The sequence below is a fragment of the Rhinolophus ferrumequinum genome, chromosome 19 (assembly GCF_004115265.2).
Source record: "Rhinolophus ferrumequinum isolate MPI-CBG mRhiFer1 chromosome 19, mRhiFer1_v1.p, whole genome shotgun sequence".
Lineage (NCBI taxonomy): Eukaryota > Metazoa > Chordata > Mammalia > Chiroptera > Rhinolophidae > Rhinolophus > Rhinolophus ferrumequinum.
Genome location: NC_046302.1, coordinates 1790436 through 1813503, shown reverse-complemented (window position 1 = coordinate 1813503; position 23068 = coordinate 1790436). Strand labels below are relative to the sequence as shown.

Genomic DNA, 23068 nt, shown 5'->3' with positions numbered 1-23068 from the left:
GAAACCATTTGCCCATTTCATGTTAATGCATTGTTTGTGACCCATGATTTACAGACACTTTAAAACACACCTTTATTCAACCATAGCTCACACCCGAATGACTGCACCGAACAAGTTGAAATTTGTCACAAACATACTAAGGTTGGATGCGCCACTTCCTTTATTGAAGATCCCTGCCTTTCCATTGGAAGGCACTCGGCAGCAGCATTCACTGTAGTTTTTGATCACACCTCATAAATAAGAATATCTTGGATTATGTCATAAAAAAGGCGGCATGAGGTGAGCCTCTTTTTTTTCTTTTTTTTTTTAAAAGATTTTATTGGGGAAGGGGTACAGGACTTTATTGGGGAACAGTGTGTATTTCCAGGACTTTTTCCAAGTCAAGTTGTCCTTTCAATCTTAGTTGCAGAGGGCGCAGCTCAGCTCCGGGTCCAGTTGCCTTTGTTAGTTGCAGGAGGCGCAGCCCACCATCCCTTACAGACTCTAACTGGCAACCTTGCGGTTGAAAGCCCACTGGCCCATGTGGGAATCCAACTGGCAGCCTTCAGGCATTAGAAACACAGAGCTCCAACCGCCTGAGCCACCGGGCCGGCCCCTTGAGGTGAGCCTCTTGAAATCTCCCCTAGAATTTGCAACAAATTGAACAACTATAATTCCACAAGGGCACAGGGGAGGGAGGCTTGGGTGCAGGACTGGCTGTGGTGGTCGTCGCCACCATTGTTCTGGGCCACCTCTCACAATCTCTCTCCCCTACCCCCCCATCCCCATCTATCTGGGCGGATCCCTGCGGGAGTAAACAGAGCTGCTGAATCACCCAGGCTCTGATCCAGTACAGGAAGAGCTTTGGAATTTCCACGGAGGTGGTAAACCTGTGAACCAGGCAACTTGTTCATAGAGGAGAAGCCCACCTTTCAGGGAATGCCCCCATTGTGTGAGAGAACAGTGCAGAGAAAATATAACACTACAGTGTGAGAGAGAATAAAAGGCTGCAATTGGAGAGAAAACAAAGCAGTCTACCAACACCTACAGGAAAACAAAAAAAAGCCCTCTTTCTATCAACCTGTTGCAGAACCCACTCCTTTAGATGTCTAGGAAGAGATATAATAATTCATTAATTGCCATGGATAACCAAAGTAACAAGACATCTCAGAAAGAAAAGGAAGTCTCCAGAAAATGAACTTAAAGACATGGAAATATGTGACTTAAATGACAGAGAATTCAAGATTGCAGTTCTTAAAAAACTCAATGAGATGAAAGAAAACACAGACAAGCAGTTTAATGAACTCAGAAACACAATCAAAGAACAACATGGACGTTTTACCACAGAGATTGAAATTTTAAAAAAGAACCAAACCAAATAGAATTTCTGGAGACTAAGAAGTCAGTAAAAGAAATGAAGAATAAAATAGCCAGCTTAGTTAGTAGAGTTGCCCAGATGGAGGAAAAAAATCAGTATCACTGAAGATAGAAATATGGAAATGACACAGATGAAAGAAGAGAGAGACTTGAGACTTAAAAGAAATGAAAGAACTCTACAAGAACTTTCTGACTCCATCAGAAAGAGCAACATAAGAATAATGAGCATACCAGAAGGAGAAGAAAGGGAAAAGGGAACAGAGACTATATCCAAACAAAGAGTTGACGAGAACTTCCCAAACTTGTGGAAAGAACTAGATCCTTGAATCCAAGAAGCAAATAGAACACCTAATTACCTCAATCCCAACAGGCCTTCTCCAAGGCACATTGTACTGAAGCTGTCAAAAATTAATGACAAAGAAAGAATCCTCAAGGCAGCCAGGGAAAAGAAGACGGAAACCTACAAAGGAAAGTCCATTAGATTATCACCAGATTTTTCAGCAGAAACTTTACAAGCCAGGAGAGAGTGGAATCAAATATTCAAACTACTGAAAGAGAGAAATTATGAGCCAAGAATAATATATCCAGCAAAGATATCCTTCAGATATAAAGGAGGAATAGAGACCTTTCCAAACATACAGAACCTGAGGGAATTTTCTAACACACAGCCTGCCCAAAAAGAAATACTGAAGGAGGCTATTCGACCAGCATAAACAGGGACAACAAAAACATAAAAGGGGGAAAGTAACGGCCTGAACCAGAATGTGGGAATGGAGAAAGTAAGAATGCCGAAGAAAGTGGAATACTCTAAATATGAAACTTTCTTTTACTTGAACTTAATGGTAATCACTCAAAAAAAATCTAGAACTGAAATACATAGCATAATAAAAGAAAAAACAGAGGCAAAAATCATAGAACACCAACACACTGAAATAATAATGGCAAAGAAACAATGGAGACAAAAAGGCAAAGAAACAATGAAGACATAGTCTTACCAGTAAACCAAGGATAGAATGATAGGAAATTCTCATATACTAATAATCACCCTAAATGTAAATGGACTGAACTTACCAATAAAAAAGCACAGAGAAGCAGATTCGATAAAAAAACTAAACCTAACCAATCATATGCTGCCTCCAAGAGACACATCTCAGCTACAAGGACAAATATAGACTCAAAGTGAAAGGGTGGAAATTGACACTCCAAGCAAATGGTACCCAGAGAAAAGCATGTGTCGCTATACTGGTATCAGATGAAACAGATTTCAGGACAAAAAAGGTAACAAGAAACAAAGATGGAAATTTCATAATGATAAAGGGGACTATACAACAAGAAGACATAACAGTCATCAATATTTATGCTCCCAATCAGGGAGCACCGAAATATACCCAGCAACTACTAACAGACCTAAAGAGAGAAATTGACTCAAACGCAATTGTTGTAGGGGATCTAAATACATCACTGACAGCTATGGATAGATCATCCAAACAGAAAATAAATAACAAAATATCAGCCCTAAATGACACATTAGATGAATTGGACATAATTAACATTTATAGAGCACTTCATCCTAGAACATCAGACTATACATTCTTTTCTAGTGTACATGGAACATTCTCAAGGATAGACCACACATTGGGACCTAAAACTAGCCTCAGCAAATTTAAGAAGACTGAAATCATACCGAGCATATTCTCTGATCACAAGGCTTTAAAACTGGATATCAACTGCAAAAAGAAAGCAGGAAGAACTACAAATATGTGGAGATTAAACAACATACTTTTAAAGCACAACTGGGTCAAAGAAGAAATAAGAGGAGAGATTAAAACATACATAGAAATACATGAGAATTAAAATACATCCTACCAAATTTTGGGGATGCAGCGAAAGCAGTTTTAAGAGGAAAATTCATACCATTACAGGCCTTTCTCAAGAAACAAGAAAAATCCCAGATACATAACCTCACATTACACCTTAAAGAACTAGAAAAAGAAGAACAAATGAAGCCCAAGGTCAGCAGAAGAAAGGAAATAATAAAAATCAGAGCAGAACTAAATGAAATCGAGAATAAAAAGACAACAGAAAAAAATTAATGTGACAAAAGAGCTGGTTCTTTGAAAAGTTTAGTAAAATTGACAAACCCTTGACAAGACTCACTAAGATAAAAAGAGAAAAGACACAAATAAGCAAAATCAGAAATGAAAGAAGGGAAGTTATCACAGATGCCACAGAAATACTAAGGATCATCTAAGAATAATGTGAAGGACTATATGCCACCAAATTGAACAACCTAGAAGAAGTGGATAAGTTCTTAGAAATATATAGCCTTCCTAGGCTGAATCACGAAGAAATTGGAAAACCTAAATAGACTGGTCACCAAGGAAATTGAATCAGTCATTCAAAACCTTCCCAAAAGCAAAAGTCTGGGAGCAGATGACTTCACTAGTGAATTCTACCAAACATTCAAAGAGGATCTAATACCTGTTCTCCTCACACTCTTTCGAAAAATGGAAGAAGAGACAATACTCCCTAACTCATTTTATGAGGCCACCATTACCCTGATACCAAAACCTGGTAAGAATAACACACAAAAATAAAATTACCGACCAACGTCTCTGATGAATACAGATGCAAAAATCCAAGACAAAATTCTAGGAAATCGATGCAACAATGCATTAAAAAGATTACACATCACGACCAAGTAGGGTTCATCCCAGGGGCACAAGGATGGTTCAACATACGCAAATTCATCAATGTGATACACCACATAAACAAAATAAAGGACAAAAATCATATGATTATATCAATAGATGCAGAAAAAGCATTTGACAAGATACAACATACATTTATGATTAAAACACTTAATAATTAACGATGAACAACTGAAGCCCTTTGCTCTACATTCAGAACCACGACAGGGCTGTCCCCTATCACCTCCCTCATACACTGTTGGTGGGAATGCAGACTGGTGCAGCCCCTATGGAAGGCAGTGTGGAGATTCCTCCAAAAATTAAGAATAGAATTACCATATGACATAGAAATCCCACTCCTGGATATCTACCCCAAAAATCTGTAAACATTTATCCATAAAGACAAGCATGCTCCAATGTTCACTGCAGTTTTATTTACAGTGGCCAAGACATGGAAACAACCAAAGTGTCCTTTCATAGATGAATCAACAAAGAAGTTGTGGTATCTATATACACAACGGAATACTATTCAGCCATAAAAAAAGATGAAATAGGACCATTTGTGACAACATGGATGGATCTTGAGATTATAATGCTAAGCACAATAAGTCAGACAGAAAAAGTAGAGAACCATATGATTTCACTGATACGTGGTATATAAAACTGAAAACAACAAAAGAACAAGACAAACAAATGAAGAAACAAAAACTCATAGACATAGACAATAGTTTAGGGGTTATCAGACGGTAAGGGGGGGTTCCTGAAGAGGGTAAATGGGGTCAAATATATGGTGACTGAAAGAGAACTGACTCTGGGCGGTGAACACACAATATGACATATTGATGATATATTATTGAATTGCATACGTGAAATCTATGTAACCTTACTGACAATTGTCACCCCAATAAACTTAGTCAAAAAAAAAAAAAAGGAATATCTTTACCTAAAAATTCTAATTTTTCTGTACTGCTTTTCATTATGTTCTTGGACTTCCCTCTTTTCCCTTGTGTAAGGGCCCACTACTTTGTATGGATTAACCAAAAATTCAGTAAGGTCATTAGTTTGTTAAGTCATCTGTCTTTTTAAGCTTGTCTTCTGCCGCATCCTAATCATGAAACTCATCAATCCCTAAATTTGATTTAGCATATGCTACATTTCGCTCATGTTCTTTCCAGAAATGGCACCCATTTCTGCCCTATCTCCCTCCACCCCAATTCCTATTTCTCTTAAGTATTTAGCCCTGGAAGAGTCTTTTGAGATCCTCTACAATGTCTAGTAATATTCCTTTGGATAGAAGGGTGAGGGTATCATTTGAAAAAGCTGATTCAATATAATAATTTATTTTGAAGAAGTGTTTTCTGCATATACTATATGTAAAGTAAAATTCCACAAAATTGTGACTGCTGGAGATACTTAAATTGTAGTAATTCCAAAAGGGTTTGGCCTTTTCTCTGTTCTTTAAAGAGGTGAGGTCCTTTCTAATTCTGGAATTACACATGCATTTTTCTCTTTGCCTGTAATGTTCTCTCCCCAACCCAACCTCCTACCCATTTACCTTTCCAGGTGCCAGCTTAAATGTTTCTTCAGGAAGGCAAGTGTAAAACTTCCTTTCTATACTGTGTCTATACCCCTTCTACTTCTTGACAGACCTCACTACAGTTGTAATTATGGGATCAGATGTATGGTGTTGATTTTTCTTTGTCATTTCCACTAGACTAAACTACGAGAATGGGGGTGTGACTGTTTTGTTAACTACCGTGGTACCTGTCACATGAACTTTAGTTGCCCAACGGGACAAAACACTTAAAAGACGTTAAGAAACACGGCCCTAATAACACAAAGCCCACATTTAACAAATGAAGCAACAGAGATCCAAAGGTGCGAAGAGGTTTACTCGTCTCAGTGCCAATTTGAAGTAAGGATGTGCACTATAGTGGCTCCAATAATGGTTCTTTGCTCCCTTTTGGTCCAGGGCATTTGCCTTGCTCTTTTCTTACCTTAGTCTTCACCCATCACCCGCTCAAGTGCCCCTGAAAATCCCTTCCGGGCTCCACTCCTGGAGCTGCTGTTCAACCTCGTTGATGTACGATTAGCAATACTCCATCTCTTCATTGTCAGTGGTCACTCCACTGTCCTCTGATGAATCTCATTTGATGCAGGTGACCACTCTCTGCCTCCTGGGCGCGCAGGAAATGTTTCCAGGGGATGGGTGACTGAGTGGCTCTGGGCACTCACTTCCGCCGCTGGGAACAGGCAGGCGACCGCGAATCCTCTGAGGCGAGAGGTGCGAGGCCCCAGCCTCCACTCGCGTTCGCAGCCCTACCCCCTCCAGCCGTGTAGCCGACAAGGCGAAAGGGCGGCGAACCGCGCGGCCGCCAAGTGCCCGCGGGGGCGCGCCCGCGGCACGGGGCTGGGCGGGGCCGGGGTGAGTGACGGCCTCGTGGGCCAATGGGGCGCGCGCGCGCCGCCGCCGCCGCCTGCGCGGCCCCTGACGCACTCCGAGGCCCCGCGCCGCTGCGGCTGCGGGCGGCGACGGCTGCATCATGGGCTGGCTGCTGCGGGACGTCAGGCTACTGCCGCTGCTGCCTCCGCTTCTGCTGCTGCTGGCCGGGAGTGAGTGCGCGCCGACAGAAGGGCGGGCAGCCGCGTGGACGGGCGGCCTGGAGGCAGTCCGAGGTGCTGGACAGCTCCCCGCCGCCAACAAAGGGCTGGCGCGGGGCGGGAGCGCGGTCTGGCTGGGTTGCGGCGCCGTTCGTCCGCCACACGCGCGCTCTTGAGTGGGGGGCGTGGGGCGACCGCGTGTGCCTGCAGTGTGAGCGGTTCCACGCATGAGCGACACACACACACGCACACACACCAGTGAGCCGGGAGTGTGATCAGGCACCTGAACACGCTCTTTGCGGCTCTGCAAGAGGGGAGCTCGGAGCACGGCCGAGAGAAGGACGTACCGGCCCGCCAGCCTCCTAGACAGCCACATAGGGATGGGAGACAGCATTTAAAGGTCGCACGGGGCCGCGACAGTGAGCATGGGCGGAGGTGTCTGCAGCAGCGAGGGGAGACTGCCAAAGAGCTGCGACAGTGGAGAGTGTGTTTACGTGTGTGTTGTCGCTGGACAGGACGAGGGGTGTGTCATTGTGAGTGCATGTCCTAGGCTCTGCTGGGCAACTTTATTAGGAGCTGTCAAAAAAGAGGTATGACAGCCCCGAGGAGGTCTCTGTGACAGTGCAACTGCTGGATAGTTTCTGCGCAGCTGACAGCAGGGATGTGTGAGAGACCCTCTGAGACACGGGTTTCAGCAGCTTCTCAAGGGCACTGGGATATATATGGTTGATGATAGGTTTGTGTGTCGGGGGCAGGTGTGAAATGGATGTGCCTGTGACAAAGAGACAGAGCCTGCAAACAACTGAGTGGCAGTCGGGATTTATATATGTGCAGGAGGTTGGCACAGGGTATGTGACAGCCTATGAGACAGGCCAGCACCACAGAACGGGGTAGGGAGAAGGGCTGTCTGCAAGGGAGGGTCTAGTCAAGACATGTCTAAGCAGTTTCTCCATGTGGCTGACAGAGTGGTGGGGAGAGTATGTCACGAGTACATCTTAAGGTATGATTGGTAATTGGTGTTGGTGGAGAGGAACACTTGAATGAGTGTGTGTGCGCACTCCCGTATCAGAGAGCCTGGAGTGATTCCACTTCCAGTGGACACACGGGGATAACTTGTGTGCGAGTGTATGTAGCAGTGTGCATGGGACACTGGCTAGTAGGCAGTTCCCATGCAGTTAACCCACAAAGAAACAGGCACATTATTTTATACGTGTGAGTGAAGGAGAGACTTGTGAAGGGGTTCTTCCTGAGGGGAGGAGCAGTCTTTGCTTGATGGTGGCAATGAGGATGGGCCATTGCCATGGCCCATAGTGACAGGGTCCCAAGCTGAGAGGGGAAGGGGCCACTACGGAGCATGTCCCACAAAGGCTCAGTTCGGTGGGATTACTTTTTCTCCACTGTCAGTCAGGGATAGGTAAGGAGCTAAGTGGTGTGCACAGAAAAAATGTCCATGAGTATTTGTCTCAGACACTCGCGCACACCTACCTCTATCCCTTGCATACCTTAAATCCTCTGTAAAGAAGGTGAGATTCAACAAATAAATTAAATATTGATTAGTTTGCTCTTTTTGTATGTGATAGCCACACCAGAACTGGCCCGCAAAGTGTGTCAGGACCCATGCTCAGCTGTAACTGTCTATACCCTTACATGGCTAGCCATGGATACTGTCTCCCTTTTATTCTTTCTCCCTGCTCTTCCCTCTCATACTCACTCTTCATGACACACATTATTACCCCGTGCATGGGCAACGTGTGTGTGTCTAACAGTATGTCTCGGCTTACATACCTTTGTGTGGAAACCTACAAACACCCTTCATCCTTGTTTGTCTGAGATGTGCAGATACACACGAGTGTAAGTGTGTGTGTATGTGGTAGGGTGACAGTGCTAGACAGTTTCTGTTGTAGCTGACACGCAGGGGTGTTGGGAATATGTGACAGATGCTGCTGGGTAGCTCCCGTATTGGTGTCTTAGAGAGATGTGGGCGTCAGAGCTGCCGATTAGGGGGAGACTGGAGGTGGCGCTGATAGTGGAAATCAGAAAATGACGTTTAGATCAGGAGCAGATTGCAGGGAAGATAAAAAATGGGATTACTAAGGCCTTGTTTTTTCACCCCCTAAGATACAAGCCTGCTTCATTTGCCTCTTTCTCTGAGTGTGTTTGTGTCAGATTTTCAATTCTTTAAGGATGATCCCACATCCTTTTCATGTCCCTTCTTTTTCTTTTTCTCCCTCTGTTAGGTGTGATGAAATAACAGAAAATTATAGGTGTCAGAGGAAAAAATCAATTACAAAGTGTGTAATTCTGAAATTTAAATCAGGTGGAGTCTCAATTAAGGCAGATCAGTTAAGTGCAGAAATAATTATATACAGAATGGTTAGGTCTCAGCTACTATTTTGGTGGGCAAGTTTGAAAATAAGTAATTTATCGTAATTACCTAAATAATTACCCATTGCCAAGGCTTTTGAATATATCAAAGTCTATATAAAGAAAAAAGAATCATCATAGGGAAAAATAACTTCAAAAATATGGAACTGTTTACTGGAAAAAGAACGGAAAACTAGATTCCTTTTTTCACACGCAGCTTTTCAGTAAAGTTATCAAAATCTCTGTTAATTCCTATCAGATTGTTGGGAAAGGAAGACAAGGAGAGAGGAGAAGAAGAGAGATATTATGGCTTCTCTGCTTAACAGGTGAAAGAGAGAGGTTCAGAGAATGGAGGAATCACCTAAGTCATGGAAATGGTAGAGAATAGACCCGGTGAATTCATCAGACCACAGTCCTCTGCACAAAGAGCTTCACTAACTATTAATAAAAAGTATTTTATTCCCATAGGCAGGAAATCAACAGGACTGCTGGCCAGACTTTCCTCAAGAGGGCAGATACAGTTCTGTCAAGATCCAAGCTGTTCTGGAGAGCATGACCAAGTCCTAGATGGCAGTGACTTCTCTGCTGCCACCACATTATCAGATGTGAGAGAGACAGTTCTTGTGTTTTTGATCCTCCAGTGGTTTTGTAGAGAGTAGAATTCCAAGAATTCTTAAAATCAGTTTGCACTTTTCTAAAAAGGTTGAAGTAATGTTTTTCCCAACATACCTGCTAGAGACTAGGGTATGTACATAAAGATCTTTACCTTATGGTCTTAAAGATTGGCTGCTCAGGTGCCCTTGGAACCTGTAAAATTTTTGTTATTATCACAAATATTTCTTATCAGTTGACTTTTTTTCTTCCTGGACTGCACAAGTTTTTCCAGATTAGTTTCTGTTATTTGATTTCCCCATGCTAGGGACATCACTTCTGCAGAGTAGACTGTTATGTCAGCTGGTATCTTACACAAAACTTAGATTACATTTTCTAAACATCGGTCATTTCCCTCAGGGCAGAGGCTATCTTGTGTTCATCTTTGTATCCCCAGAGAGGGCCTGATGCAATACATGACACAGAATAGAAACTCAGGGGTAACCATATTCTGTGTAACTGAAAATCTAATGCAAATTTTACCTCCAATGAGAAACTGCAGCCCACCTAAAACCGGAGTTCAATTCTAATTGGTATTGTATCTGATTGACATATGATTCTGACTTCACTTTCTAAAAATGAGAAAATAACTATTAAGTGAGTATAATTTGTAGGTGACATATTTCCAAACATAGGGTTCACACAGAAATATAAACAAAGGGGATTTTGGTGAAAGTATAGGGAACCACTTTATTGACTTGAGGTCTTTTGCAAGAGGAGAGATTCCTGCACTTTGAGCTACCCTATGGTTTGGATTTGCCATGGGCACCTGAGCAGAGTGCTAGAAGGAAAGGGATGTCTTTCAGTCTTCAGCTCAGGCCTCTTTCCTTGCTCCTTAAATGCCATGAAGTATTTATGCTCTCTTGGGTATTCTCTTCCTTTATATATACTTTAGAAGAAGGGTACTCAGCCTAACAAGTAGCTTTCCAGTCTTTCTTCGTGGAGCATCTGCAAGACCTAATTACAGCTCTTCTATTAACTAGCTATTTGACCTTAATCTCATGAGGCCTCAGTTATTTCATCTGTAAAACAAGAGGGTTATTTATTCATTTATTCAAACATCTATTGAGCCCCTATTATATTTCAGACTGTCAAAGCATTGGAATGACCAAGTTGAATCTGACACAGGACCCACTATCTGTGGGCTCACTATTCAGTGAGGGAGTCTGTAAGAAGGTTTGTTACAATTCATTGAGAAAAGGAATTTGTTCAGAAGGCTGTGGTAACAGGAGTGGAACCTAGTCTAGACTAGGAGTGGCTAGAGAACACTTCTCAGAAGCTGAGCTGGAGGCTGGAGGAAGAGTTAGGCGGTGGGTGGAGGTAACCATAGGCATTGCCAGCTTCTGGTTAAAGGTTCTGGGGGCTCTGATGCTATCCCATATTTTCATCCATTAGTCCTACCTTTTTCTCTGAAGACATAGAATAACCGATCTTTATTATTTATATCAACCTTTTAATATATTTGAAGATACTGCCCATTGTCTCTCTTAAATATTCTCTTTTTCCTGGCCAAGAATATCCCAGTTCTCTGTTCTTTATAGAGGATGATAATACTTACATTTGTAGAATACAGTCTGCTCTTTGTAGCACAGTTTACACACCATGCATGGCGCTTACCTCATTTGATGCCCCTGCCTCTGTGAGGGCTGCAGGAATTACTGTCCTTGCTTTACTGACAAGGAAACTCAGGCTGCTGGTGGTGAAGTAGCTACAGTCACTCAGCTAGGGAAGCCAGAATGTAAATCCGCTTTCCTGGCATCAAGTTCTCTCTACTAGAACATCCTTCTATCTCATTTCAAGACCTGTATATCCTTGTCGGCACACTTTTTACTTTGTTAAGCCCCTTTCACTCTTTCGACTACCGTGTTTCCTGGAAAATAAGACCTAACCAGAAAATAAACCCTAGCATGATTTTTCAGGAGGACATCCCCTGAACATAAGCCCTAATGTGTCTTTTGGAGCAAAAATTAATACAAGACTCGTTCTTACTTTTGGGGAAACACAGTAGATGTTATTCGTGGTCCTGTGTTGTCCCACTGTGCATAGCGTACACAGACTCAGGATGCTCATTCTAGTTCGGATAGAACTCATTTTTGAGTCTGGAATGCCCTGTTTTCTTTAATGGGCTATCACTGTGCCGGCACATGCCAACCTTACAGCTTACTATTTCATAAAGTAGTTGTAAAGATTAAAATTCGGATAATGCTTGCAAAGCATTTAGCATACAGTACAAATAATGTTTGCTCTTATTTTTATTATAAACATCACTAAAATTTCCATGAACTACTATCAGTTCAGGTCACAGTGTACAACAGGGGCAGAGCAGGAAATAACTCCTGAAATTCCTTCTTTCCTGCATCACTAAGTGTTAGTCTTGGAAAAGAAAATTCACAGGTCATTTCATCCACTGTCCTCATTTTTTGGATGAGGAGACTGAGAGACCCAGAGGTTTTAAGCAAATTTCCGGAAGACATATAGCAAGTTAGTTGTATTCGTGTAATTAAGTTGGTAATTAAGTTGTGAAACTGTCACATATGGCTCTATTCCTATTCTTAGTGAGTGGGAGTAAGAGAGGAAAAAGATGCCCTTTAATTTTTTTTGTCCATTTATTTATTTTGTAACAAACAAAGATGCCCTTTAATTTATTGGGTTTTTGTTTGTTTGTTTGTTTTATAAATTAGGAGAGAGAGAGAGATTCAAGATTTTAAATAAACATGTCATTACCAACACTGGATGAATTTGACCTGTGACCTAACATGGTTTTTTTAAAGACTGTATTAAGGATCCTATATTACTAAAATAAAAATCCGCTCTTATTGCAGTTTTGGAAAATTTGCAGTCTAGGATAGCAGCCTGGGGAACAATATTCACGCAGGGACCTCTTCTTGGCTGCATTTGTGCCTCTAGCACCTAGCACTGCTGTGGCGAAGAATGGGTATTGGGTCTACATTTCTGAGTGAATGGATGCCCAGCAGATGCTGAGTCAGTTGATTCCTTACTCTCTCCTGCCCATCTCCTCTATCTCCCCTTTGAGAGACAAAGAGGGCTGTCCACAGGGAGGGCTAAACATTTCTGCTCTTTTGAAATAAGAATGGCATCTCAGAATCTCCTTGCAGCCCCTAGGTGTCAGGAGTGTCCCCCAAAGCTCTGCTTCCACCCCACGTTCTTTGTTGTGGAGATATGTCTTAACCCCATGCCAGCCTGTCCTCTATGGCCTCTCATAATCATTTGGCTTTTGTGTTTGTGCAGGAGTGTCTCTGGGCACGTTTGCAGCTGGGTCTGATGAGCCTGGCCCAGAGGGCCTCACCTCCACCTCCTTGCTGGACCTCCTGCTGCCCACTGGCCTGGATCCACTGGGCTCGGAGGAGCCCAGTGAGCCCATGGGACTGGGAGCTGGCCTGGAAGCCCCTGGGTCGGGGTTCCCCAGTGAAGAGAGTGAAGAGTCCCGCATTTTGCAGCCACCACAGTACTTCTGGGAAGAAGAAGAGGAGCTGAATGACTCTAGTCTGGACCTGGGACCCACTGCAGGTAGCTCTTCTTACCTAAGAGTTTGTTGATTGCAGCCAGGTGTGAGGCAGTCTTGGCAAAATGCCAAAGGACCATTTTCTTGCTTGAATCACATCTTTTCTCTCCTGCCACCAGCTTTTCCTGTATATTAAAGCCAAGTCTCTGGGACTCCAAGTGTCTATTGGCCCAGGAGGCTCTTTTCTCTTTAATATTCACTGCTGTTTAGTGAGCTTGTATTCTGTGCTCACAATATTATCCCCATTTTACACATGAGAAGACTGAGGCTTAGAAAGGTTAAAAGCATGCTTAACAGTCATACAACTGTTCAGATGTTCAGTCATGATTCAAACTGAGGTATTTTCAAGGTCTGGGGTTTTGTTTGTTTGTTTGTTTTTCCCTACCTGCTGTATTGTCTCTGTTGAAGGTTCCTGGAGATCACCACATCCCATGCCCCCCCTTAGGTCTCTCTATCCTCATCAAGGCATTCTAACTACCCTGCCATCAGTCATGTACCAGATTGGTTTCTGGGTTTACAGAGCATGACTGATGGACATGTGGGGCCTGGGCTCAACAGGAATGCATGTATCATGGCTGATTACAAATACAGCGGAGCTCACATGCTTCCAGCTACAGCAGCAGGGCACATGTCTTTGGCCAGCAGGAGCCCATTCTTAAATGTCAGACTGTCAAATTGTGTGTGTGCATGGGCACACGCATATTGGGGTGGGGTGTTAACAGAATTTGGCCCTAATTTTTCTTTTTAAAATATATAATATTTTGTATTGATGTTCTTTAATTACAAAAATAGTGTGTGAAAATTGTAGAAAATATGAAAAATTCAAAAACAATACAAATAGGAAAATAAAATCCTCCTAGGATCTCATAACTAAAAGATAATTGCTAATAGTAGTTTGGGATATACAGTGGTACCTTGGTTTTCGAACGTCTCCATTGACTAACATTTTGGTTTATGAATGCCGTAAACCCAGAAGTAAATGCTTTGGTTTTCGAACACGACTCAGAAGTCGAATATGTCACATGGCTTCTGCTGAGTGCAAGATCCTGAGGCCTAGTTGTCGGCTGTTTTTGAACGTTTCAGAATTCGTGGATTACATTCGAAAACCGAGGTACCACTGTATTCTTCTAGTCACTTTTGTATGCAAAATTAGAATCATAGGGGACATAATATCTTCAGTTAAAATATTTCATAACTGTATTTCCACATCATTAAATATTTTTTATAACCTGATTTTTAATGACTATATAGTATTTCATCATGTAGATAATCATATGTTTGAAACCAGTTCACTATTGTTGAATATTTAGGTTGTCTTCATTTTAATGCTGCTACAAATATCTCACATGTTTTTGTACTTTTTTGATTGTTTCCTTAGATAAATTTCTAAAATGAAATTGCAGGATCTAAAAGTGTGTCAGTTAGCATCCCACCCAAAAGCAGACAACACAAATAAACTAAGATAATCCAAAGAGGGTTTATTTATAGATCAGTGAATTTACAAAGGAATCCAGAGCAAGCAGCAGCAGAGTAATCAGTGCCCTATACCCAAAGAGACAAAGGGAGGGAAGGATGAAAGGACAGAGAGTGGTGGGGAGCAGGTGGCCCGACACGGAAGGAACCAGGAGAATAAATACCCAACCTCCCTCTCCTCCCAGCTCCTGCCAGGGTCCCTGTCATTCTCCCATACCCGCCTCTGTCTGGGAGTCAGGTCAGGAAGCAAGGCATGGCCTGTTGATGTAATCCACTGGGCCAGTCTTCCTGGGCCAGGGTAAGGTAGGGAAGGGTGGAGAGTGGATTTGCAGGGGATGAAGCATGTCTGACACAAAGGATGTGCATCTTTCCACAGGCTTTTGTTAAATATTTCCAAATCACCCCCCAGAAAGGTGGTTCCAGTTTGCATATCCACCAGAAATGGAATGAATGCCAGTTTTTTGAACCCTTCCCACACCCAAATTTTGTCATTTATTAATAGAAATCTTTGTCAATTTGATAGGCAAAATTATAATGGCCTCTGATTACTAGTAAATTTTAACTTATGTATGTGTATATATTCACATATATATGTATACATATTCTATATATTCTCCATTTACAAATACACATATTCTTTCATTTATAGTTCTCCTATTTGATTTGAAACATAGTGTAATTGAGAGAACAGGCTTTGGAGTCAGGCAGACTCCAGTTTAAGCACTGCCGTTGAACAGCTATGTGATTTTTGGCAAGTAACAAGCTAAGCCTCAGTTTTCTCATCTAGGAAATGAGGATAATAGTGGTAACATAGGGTTGTGAGATTTAAATGCAATAATGCATCTAAAGCACTTAGCATAGTGCTTGGCACATTGTAAGTCCTCTGTAAATATTAACTATTATTATTACTTTTTTATTTTTTTCTACTGAGGCTTTAATTTTTTATCATTGTACACATTTTCATGTAAAAAGGATACTAACCTTTTTTCTGACATATATAGAAAACATTTTTCTGGCTTGTCAGTTACCTTTATTTTTATTATATTAATTTTTGATATACATAAATTTAATTTTTATAAGCTTAAAATAGTGCTTCTTTTGAAATGTTTTTATGTGTTTTTCTTTGCTTTGTTTCAAAAAGGCTTTTCCTCCCTGAGATATATGCAACTTTATTTCTTCTATTCTTTTTGAGCTTAATTTTTCATATTTTACTCTATTCTAGCTGTGATTTATTTTGGTATGTGGTGTAAGATAGGGATCCAATTCGTTTCCGCCACATATATAAGCTACTGCTGCAGTAGCATTCATCAACAAGTCTCCTCTCATCATTGAAAAGAAATTCCACTTTTACCTTATACTGGACAATTATATATACTAGGTCTTTCTTTGGGCTTTGCCTTTTGTTCAGACTATTGAGATTCTAGTCTAAGACAAGCAGTCACTCAGAGAGCCTGGTCAAGAAATCACCAGTTGTGTGCCTAGACCTTCCTCAGGATCACAGTGGGAAAGCCCTAGCTTTGATTAACTCAGATTTGCTCTGCACCCCTCCCCCATTTGTTTCCCCTCCTTTTTCTCTCAATTCATCTCTCTTATCCCATTGGCTTCTCTAGGTCTCATTATAATAAAAATACCTGTCATTCAGTGAACACAAGCCATGTAATGGACACTTTGCATATATTCTTTCTCCTGCTCATACCAGTTCCGCAATGCGGGTCTGTTTCCTTATTTCTACTGTACATACCTGAAGAGCTGTGAGATGGGGACACAAGTGTCCTCCAAGGGGAATGGGCAAGAGGTGCAGGGCAGGTGGAGAAAAGAGAGCTGCTTTTGTGCAGGCTCCCTCATTGCTCATCTTCTGATTGGTATTCTTGCCTATAACAAGAGCTTTGCCCAAGCTCACACAGCTTGTGTGTGGCAGAGCTGAGTCTACAATCAGTTTCTCCTGAGCAGTGATGCCTATGGACCTGTGTTGTTGCCATGAGAGCACATTGATGGTATGTGTTAGAGAGGAAACCATACATTTTACTGTCAGTAGTATTGTTACACATCTCATTTCTAGTCTGTTTGGCCTAGAAGAACTAGAGCTGGTGCCTTCCTTTTGCTTCTGTAGCAGTGATTCTCAGAGTTCAATGGCAAAAACAGCTGATGAAGTTTCTGTTTGATGATAAGTGGTGTGACCATGAGTGGGTTCCTTTTCTAATCTTGGCTTCAGTTTCTTCATCTGTAAGTGAAACCATGGGAATAATAGATTGAAGTCTTTTTCCAGCTTTAAAATATCATGATTCTCTGACATTTCAAGTGAAAAGGGTATTCTTACAAAGTAGGGAAAAAGAAATGGAATGTAAATTTACCACTCCATCAGCTAGCAGCATGCCAGCTTAAAGTCCGATCAATTAATTCATGCAGAATTGTTAATGATTAAGAATATTTTCCCATGTTACCATGTTTCCCATCTCAAGATTGTCCCTATTGTCTCCCTCCACTGCTTTCACTTTCCAAGCTCCTTCATACAGTTTTAATTTCCTAGTGAACAAGCTAATTGGTGTTTTACAAGAAAAGAGATAACTCTTTGGGGTTGGCAAGTTCTAGAAACCCAACTTAAACAGGCTCATAGGTGTTTCCTAGCTCAGTAACTGCAGAGCTCTAGGCAGGTGGGGTCCAGGGATTGAACCGGCATCAGAACTTCACTTGCTCCATCGTGCTTTACTTTCCCTCATTGGCTTCATTCTTAGGCAGATTGTTCCTGTGTGATGGCTTCAACAGCCCCCAGTACCTGCAGTTTCATCCTCCTTTCATGTAGCAACCCCTGCAGGAGAGAACTCTGCCTCTCCATCACTTCTGGAAAAGTCTCAGAGGGGAGTCTCATTAGTCTGGTCTGGGTCATGAGCCCATCTCCAAACCAATCCTAAGGCCTTGGGGACGGAGTGTTCTCACTGGCCCAGAGTGGGTCTTGAGCCCCGCTGGAGTCATGGGGTAGGGTCCCTGGAACAAGAAGAGGGGAAGAGTGCCTCCAAAGGAGAATTGAGGTGCCATTAACAGAAAGAGGGGAATGAAATGTTGGTTGGGCATAAACAACATTGCACTGGAGTAAGGAGCTTTCATAAAGTGTTTTTATTTTATAAATCATTTTCACATATATATATATATTTTTACCTCACAGCAACAGGATGAATTTTGTAAAAACATGCATGATTAGTATCCCTGTTTCATAGCTAAGGAAACTGGCTTGGAGAGGTTTAAAAGTGGCACTAAATTACACAGGTAATAAGAGGGAGAGCTAAATCTCAAATCTGAGGTTTCTACGCTAAGATCTCGCTCCTCTATATGAAATTATCATGAGACTGCTTTAATTACTATAGCCTGTAATGACTTTTGTAGAAATAAGATCATCAGAGCAGCTGTCTGCTGGGACTTGGACGTGGTTTCTATACAGTGAATCCTTGTTGAGATTGTATCTGCTATAGAATCATTTGACCTTCTAGGTCGCCGCCCACACATCAGATTTGTTTACTAAGAGAAGGAACAGCTGACAGAAGCACTTTCACCTGGACACCAAAAAACAAACAAAAAAACCTGTTTTTGTTTTATGCTAGTGTCAACAAAAAACAGCCACCCTAAGAGAAAGCTTATGAGTTTATTTGAGCCAAACAGACGACAATTGCTGGGAAGCAAAATCTCAACGGATTGAGAAAATGTTCCGCGAAATGGCAGTTTGTAGCTCATTTTATACATAAAATCAAAGGAGGAGGGTTACATGAAATCCACTGGTGATAGATTAAGGGAGTGGGAGAAAGCAAAGCGGGGAAATCTCTGGGGTTGGATAAAAGAAAATTGGAGAGACAGGTATTTCTTTTACATAGTTAGGTGCAGGATAGTTAACAGTTCGCTTTTTACAGCACATGGGGATGGTAATCAGGAGACAAGCATAATAATGAGGGAGTTTGCAGTGTCTAGCTCTGGTCCGGAAAAAGGATGACTGACATTCCAAAGATGTTATCTTAGGTGCAAAAAGACAGTAGACAGCCCCACTTAAATGCACAAATTAACTTTATGAAGGAAGCTAAAGATGTGACTTCCCACCATGTCCCACTTAGTTATGAAGTTTTTTTATGCTCATACCATCTTCTGTGGTTATTTTCAGTCTCTTGAGCTTGTCAGGTTTAACATGTGGCCCCTTTTCCTTCCACTAGTAATAAATACCATTATATGAAAATTAGAAAAGGCAAACAAGTTAAAAGAAGAAAATAAAAACCACTTATAATCCCATCACTCAGTTAACAAATGTAAACATGTTGGCGTACATCTTTCTGGACTTTTTTTCCATATGGGAAATATATAAAATATGCTTTTACAAAAAAAAAAAAATGGATTTATAGCATACAGATTTTTCTGTTTCACTTACCAACATCTTTCCAAGCCAGCAAACACAGCTCTCCAACCTCAGCATTAAGGCTGAAATAGTATCTCAAGTGATAGGCTCCCATTTCTTCAGTCCACCCTGCTGTGTGAGAGCTGGAAGATTTCCAGTCTTTGTTATGTGAACTGTGCCATGATGAGAATCCTTAAAACTAAATTGTGAGCATCCTTAATTGTTTCCTCTAGAAGTGAAATTGGGTGTTCAGAATGTTTGTTTTTAAAGCTTTTCATTCACATTGGCCCCCCCCCCAAAAAAAAAAAAATGTGGCCTGATTTCTGTTCCTATCAGCAGTGGATTAAGTTCCTGTTTTCTGCACTGATCCAATACTGGGTATTGTCAAGTTGGTTGGCCAAAAAAATTATCATCTTGTTTAATTTACATTTCTTTGATGACTACTGAGGTTGACCATTAAAAATTAATTTTTAATTATACTGAAAGTTTTTTTCCCTTGCACCTCTGTTTTATACAAATCTATTATGAATTTTGTGAGTGTTTTTATATTAGCACTTGGTTGAATAACTGGTAACTGGCTTGAGTGTTGCACTCAGGACAATTTTCTATAATTTGACATTAAAGGGATATTTAAAGTGATCTTTCAAGGCCACTGGCCCTGATGCCTGTTTTAATTCCATGTCTTAAACAGAGGAATCAGTTCATTAATATTTTAGCTGATGCTGAAGGTCATCCATGAGATATGGCTACCATAATCATTAACATGGATTAATAAGGAAGAAATTAAGTCCAGTGTGACCTTGATAAATTGGGAATGAGACCTCCAAAACTAGGATGAAATAGGAGGATGAAAATGCAACATGATCTATTTAGGGAACAAAAGCCAGCACCATAGTGAGATTAAAAGAAAACACCTGGAGAATCCAAGTTGTCCAGAGACCTGGAACTTCGTCAGAGTGATCTCTAGCAGCCTTTGAGCATCTGTCACCTGACGTGGGAAGAATGCTGCTTAAGTGCTGTGATAAATTCAAATGATGTTACCTGAGTAAAGAAACCTTACATTTTGCATCAGTTACCCTCTAGTTAGTGAATCTTGTTTAGTTTCAACAATTCCTTCAGCAAATATTTATTGTGTACCTACTTTGCTGATTTTGTAACCACTCTTAAAACTGGTGAATCCAGAAGTTTTCACAAGAGAAGAAACGTATTAGCAACAGAAGGGTTGCAAATAAGGAATAATTACTGTTGGTTATTTAGCCTCAGGAAAAGAACTCTAATTTGGGGCAACTCAGTAAGAGAATATATAGGTTTTTTTCTTTTCCTGAGGGAGATGCTTCCCAAGTGTTCCTCACTTAGATAAAACAGAAATGGGCTTAAGTTGTAAATGAACCATCACAGTTGATTTATAGAAATTGGGGAGGAAAAAAAAAGCCATCAACACAGCAATGCCTCTCTAAAAAGGCCAAGCTGTGTTCTGGAAAAGGATTGCCAGTCCACCTCTTTTAGACTTACTAGCCACCGGCCAAAGGGCTGAGGCCATCAGATCGTTTCCTAGGCCTCTTCCAGTGTTTGGACCCTAGGCTCCTCGGGGGCCCATTATAATAACAGCTGACCACAGATAATGCCCACTGGGAGCCGGATTACACGGTGTCATGCAGGGACTCAGCTCCTGCTCCCGCACAAGAACACAGGATATGGTGAGGCCAAAAAGGAACACCCACGGAGCCATAGATAGGGGGGTCATACCACTATATTCTGGATGGCGGCTGGTCGAGACACAAAAGCAAACATCTGCCAGTACCCTGAGGGGTCTTCCTGCACCCCAGTCTTGCTGGTAGCCTGTCGTGCAGGGTGGCATGCGGGGTCTCAGCTCCCACTCCCCACTCAAGAACGCAGGACATGGTGAGGCCAAAAAGGAACACCCATGGAGCTATAGATAGGGGGGTCATACCACTATATTCTGGATGGCGGCTGGTCGAGACACAAAAGCAAACATCTGCCAGTACCCTGAGGGGTCTTCCTGCACCCCAGTCTTGCTGGTGGCCTGTCGTGCAGGGTGGCATGCGGGGTCTCAGCTCCCACTCCCCACTCAAGAACGCAGGACATGGTGAGGCCAAAAAGGAACACCCACGGAGCCATAGATAGGGGGGCCATACCACTATATTCTGGATGGCGGCTGGTCGAGACACAAAAGCAAACATCTGCCAGTACCCTGAGGGGTCTTCCTGCACCCCAGTCTTGCTGGTAGCCTGTCGTGCAGGGTGGCATGCGGGGTCTCAGCTCCCACTCCCCACTCAAGAACGCAGGACATGGTGAGGCCAAAAAGGAACACCCATGGAGCTATAGATAGGGGGGTCATACCACTATATTCTGGATGGCGGCTGGTCGAGACACAAAAGCAAACATCTGCCAGTACCCTGAGGGGTCTTCCTGCACCCCAGTCTTGCTGGTGGCCTGTCGTGCAGGGTGGCATGCGGGGTCTCAGCTCCCACTCCCCACTCAAGAACGCAGGACATGGTGAGGCCAAAAAGGAACACCCATGGAGCTATAGATAGGGGAGTCATACCACCACACTCTCGCTGGCGGCTGGGTTGGAGACACAGGAAGCAGGAGCCACAGAATCCTCAATCCACACTCCTCCACACTCTGCCGTGCTAACTGCAATCCGTGCTTGCTAGCTCAGCCACCATCTTCTTGCTAGCCCCCATCTGCTGCTAGTGTAGCCATGGCAGTTATATTAGTGGCCAATGGCTCACTGGTTACAGCTGACGGCCAACTAGCCACAGCTGATGGCCATCCAATCACAGTTGATGGCCATTTACTACCTGAGCCAGCACCTTTCCACGTGAGGCCGAGAGCCTGGAAACTGCACTCCTGGCTCTGTCCCCACACATGGAAAGCTCAGAGGAGTGCAAGACATGTAGGAATGCAAGACATGTAGTGACTTTCAGAGATTGCCTTGGGGAGAAAAGAGTACTTTCAATGGGCCAAGTATTTTGCATTTATTATGTCATTTCATCTTGGCCTCATGTCCGAGAGGGGTGGATGTGTGGAGTCAATAGGCGGGTCATCCAGAATTCTAGTCCCCAGCAGAACTCTGAAGCTTGGCCTTGGCTTACTTGTCAACCAGTCTTGTGATTCATGCCCAGCTTTAAAGAGATTGGCTGTAGCAGATGAACTGGGAGAAGGAATGTAACTGCTGTCAGTTTGCTCCTCTGCATATGAAGCCAACCAAGTCTGTCTGAGTGATGGCCTGACAGGTGTCTTGAAAGACTGGCTTTGACCACACAAGAGCCTGAGTTTTACAACTTTACAGCATGACAAGTTTAGCTTCACAGCTTAGAGCAAGTATCCTCCACTCTCTGAGCTTTTGTTTCATCATCTGTAAGAGGAGGGTGATGGGTCCTTGGATCTCGCAGGGCCCCTATCTAGTATAAGATACCCTGAGTCTGGGATGGGCGACCTGATTTTCCCCATGGCTCTAGGAAAGAGGTAGTTTCCAATGACGGCCACCAGGGGGCCGCAGCTTCATAGCGCTGTTACCAGGTGTGTCAGGGAAGGAAGTTCATCAGCCTGAGGGGCAAGGTGTTGGCTGTCCTTTGGTATCTGTTGGACAGGGAGGGGACGGAACTAGCTTCTTCCGAGTCCCCTAGCAACTTAGCCACTCCTTGACCTTCCACATTTTGAGGCCAAGCTGGAGTCTCCCCATGGAGAGCCTGAGTTGTAGGGGACTCTTCACATCTCTTCAGTACTCAGGGTGTTGCTACCCTCCTGGGAACAGGCTTTTGACTGGCTTTCTCACTGTCTTCAGTGTGTCTCTTGGGCATCTCTGCTTGTTCACTCCTGTATCTAAGTGTGGGGCATGTAGAAAGTGCTCTGCAGGTATGTTCTTTGCTCCAGGTAGGCTTTCGGGGTTTGTGGGGCCCTACAGTCCCTCCTCCAGATGCCTGCGGTAGATGGAACAGAAAGGCAGAACCTGGGGCACTAAACAGGAGTTGCAGCTTTCCGTGTCAGAGTGGATGGGTCCCTGGATTTATAGCC

At 42.7% G+C, this 23068-nt stretch overlaps 1 protein-coding gene across 4 annotated transcripts in view; it reads left to right on the top strand.

The window, feature by feature from the left end:
• Nucleotides 1–6526: 6526 nt before the first annotated feature.
• Nucleotides 6527–23068, top strand: part of PODXL2 (podocalyxin like 2) — a 46209-nt gene continuing 29667 nt past the window's right edge. For 2 of the 4 annotated variants that reach the window (XM_033087798.1, XM_033087796.1), the window contains exons 1-2: nt 6540–6722; nt 12912–13190. In XM_033087798.1, the coding sequence (XP_032943689.1) occupies nt 6590–6722; nt 12912–13190 (412 nt within the window). In that variant the 5' untranslated portion in view covers nt 6540–6589. Of the gene's footprint in view, nt 6723–12911; nt 13191–23068 lie in introns of all 4 variants that reach the window. The other 2 variants (XM_033087797.1, XM_033087795.1) reach the window with 2 other exon arrangements.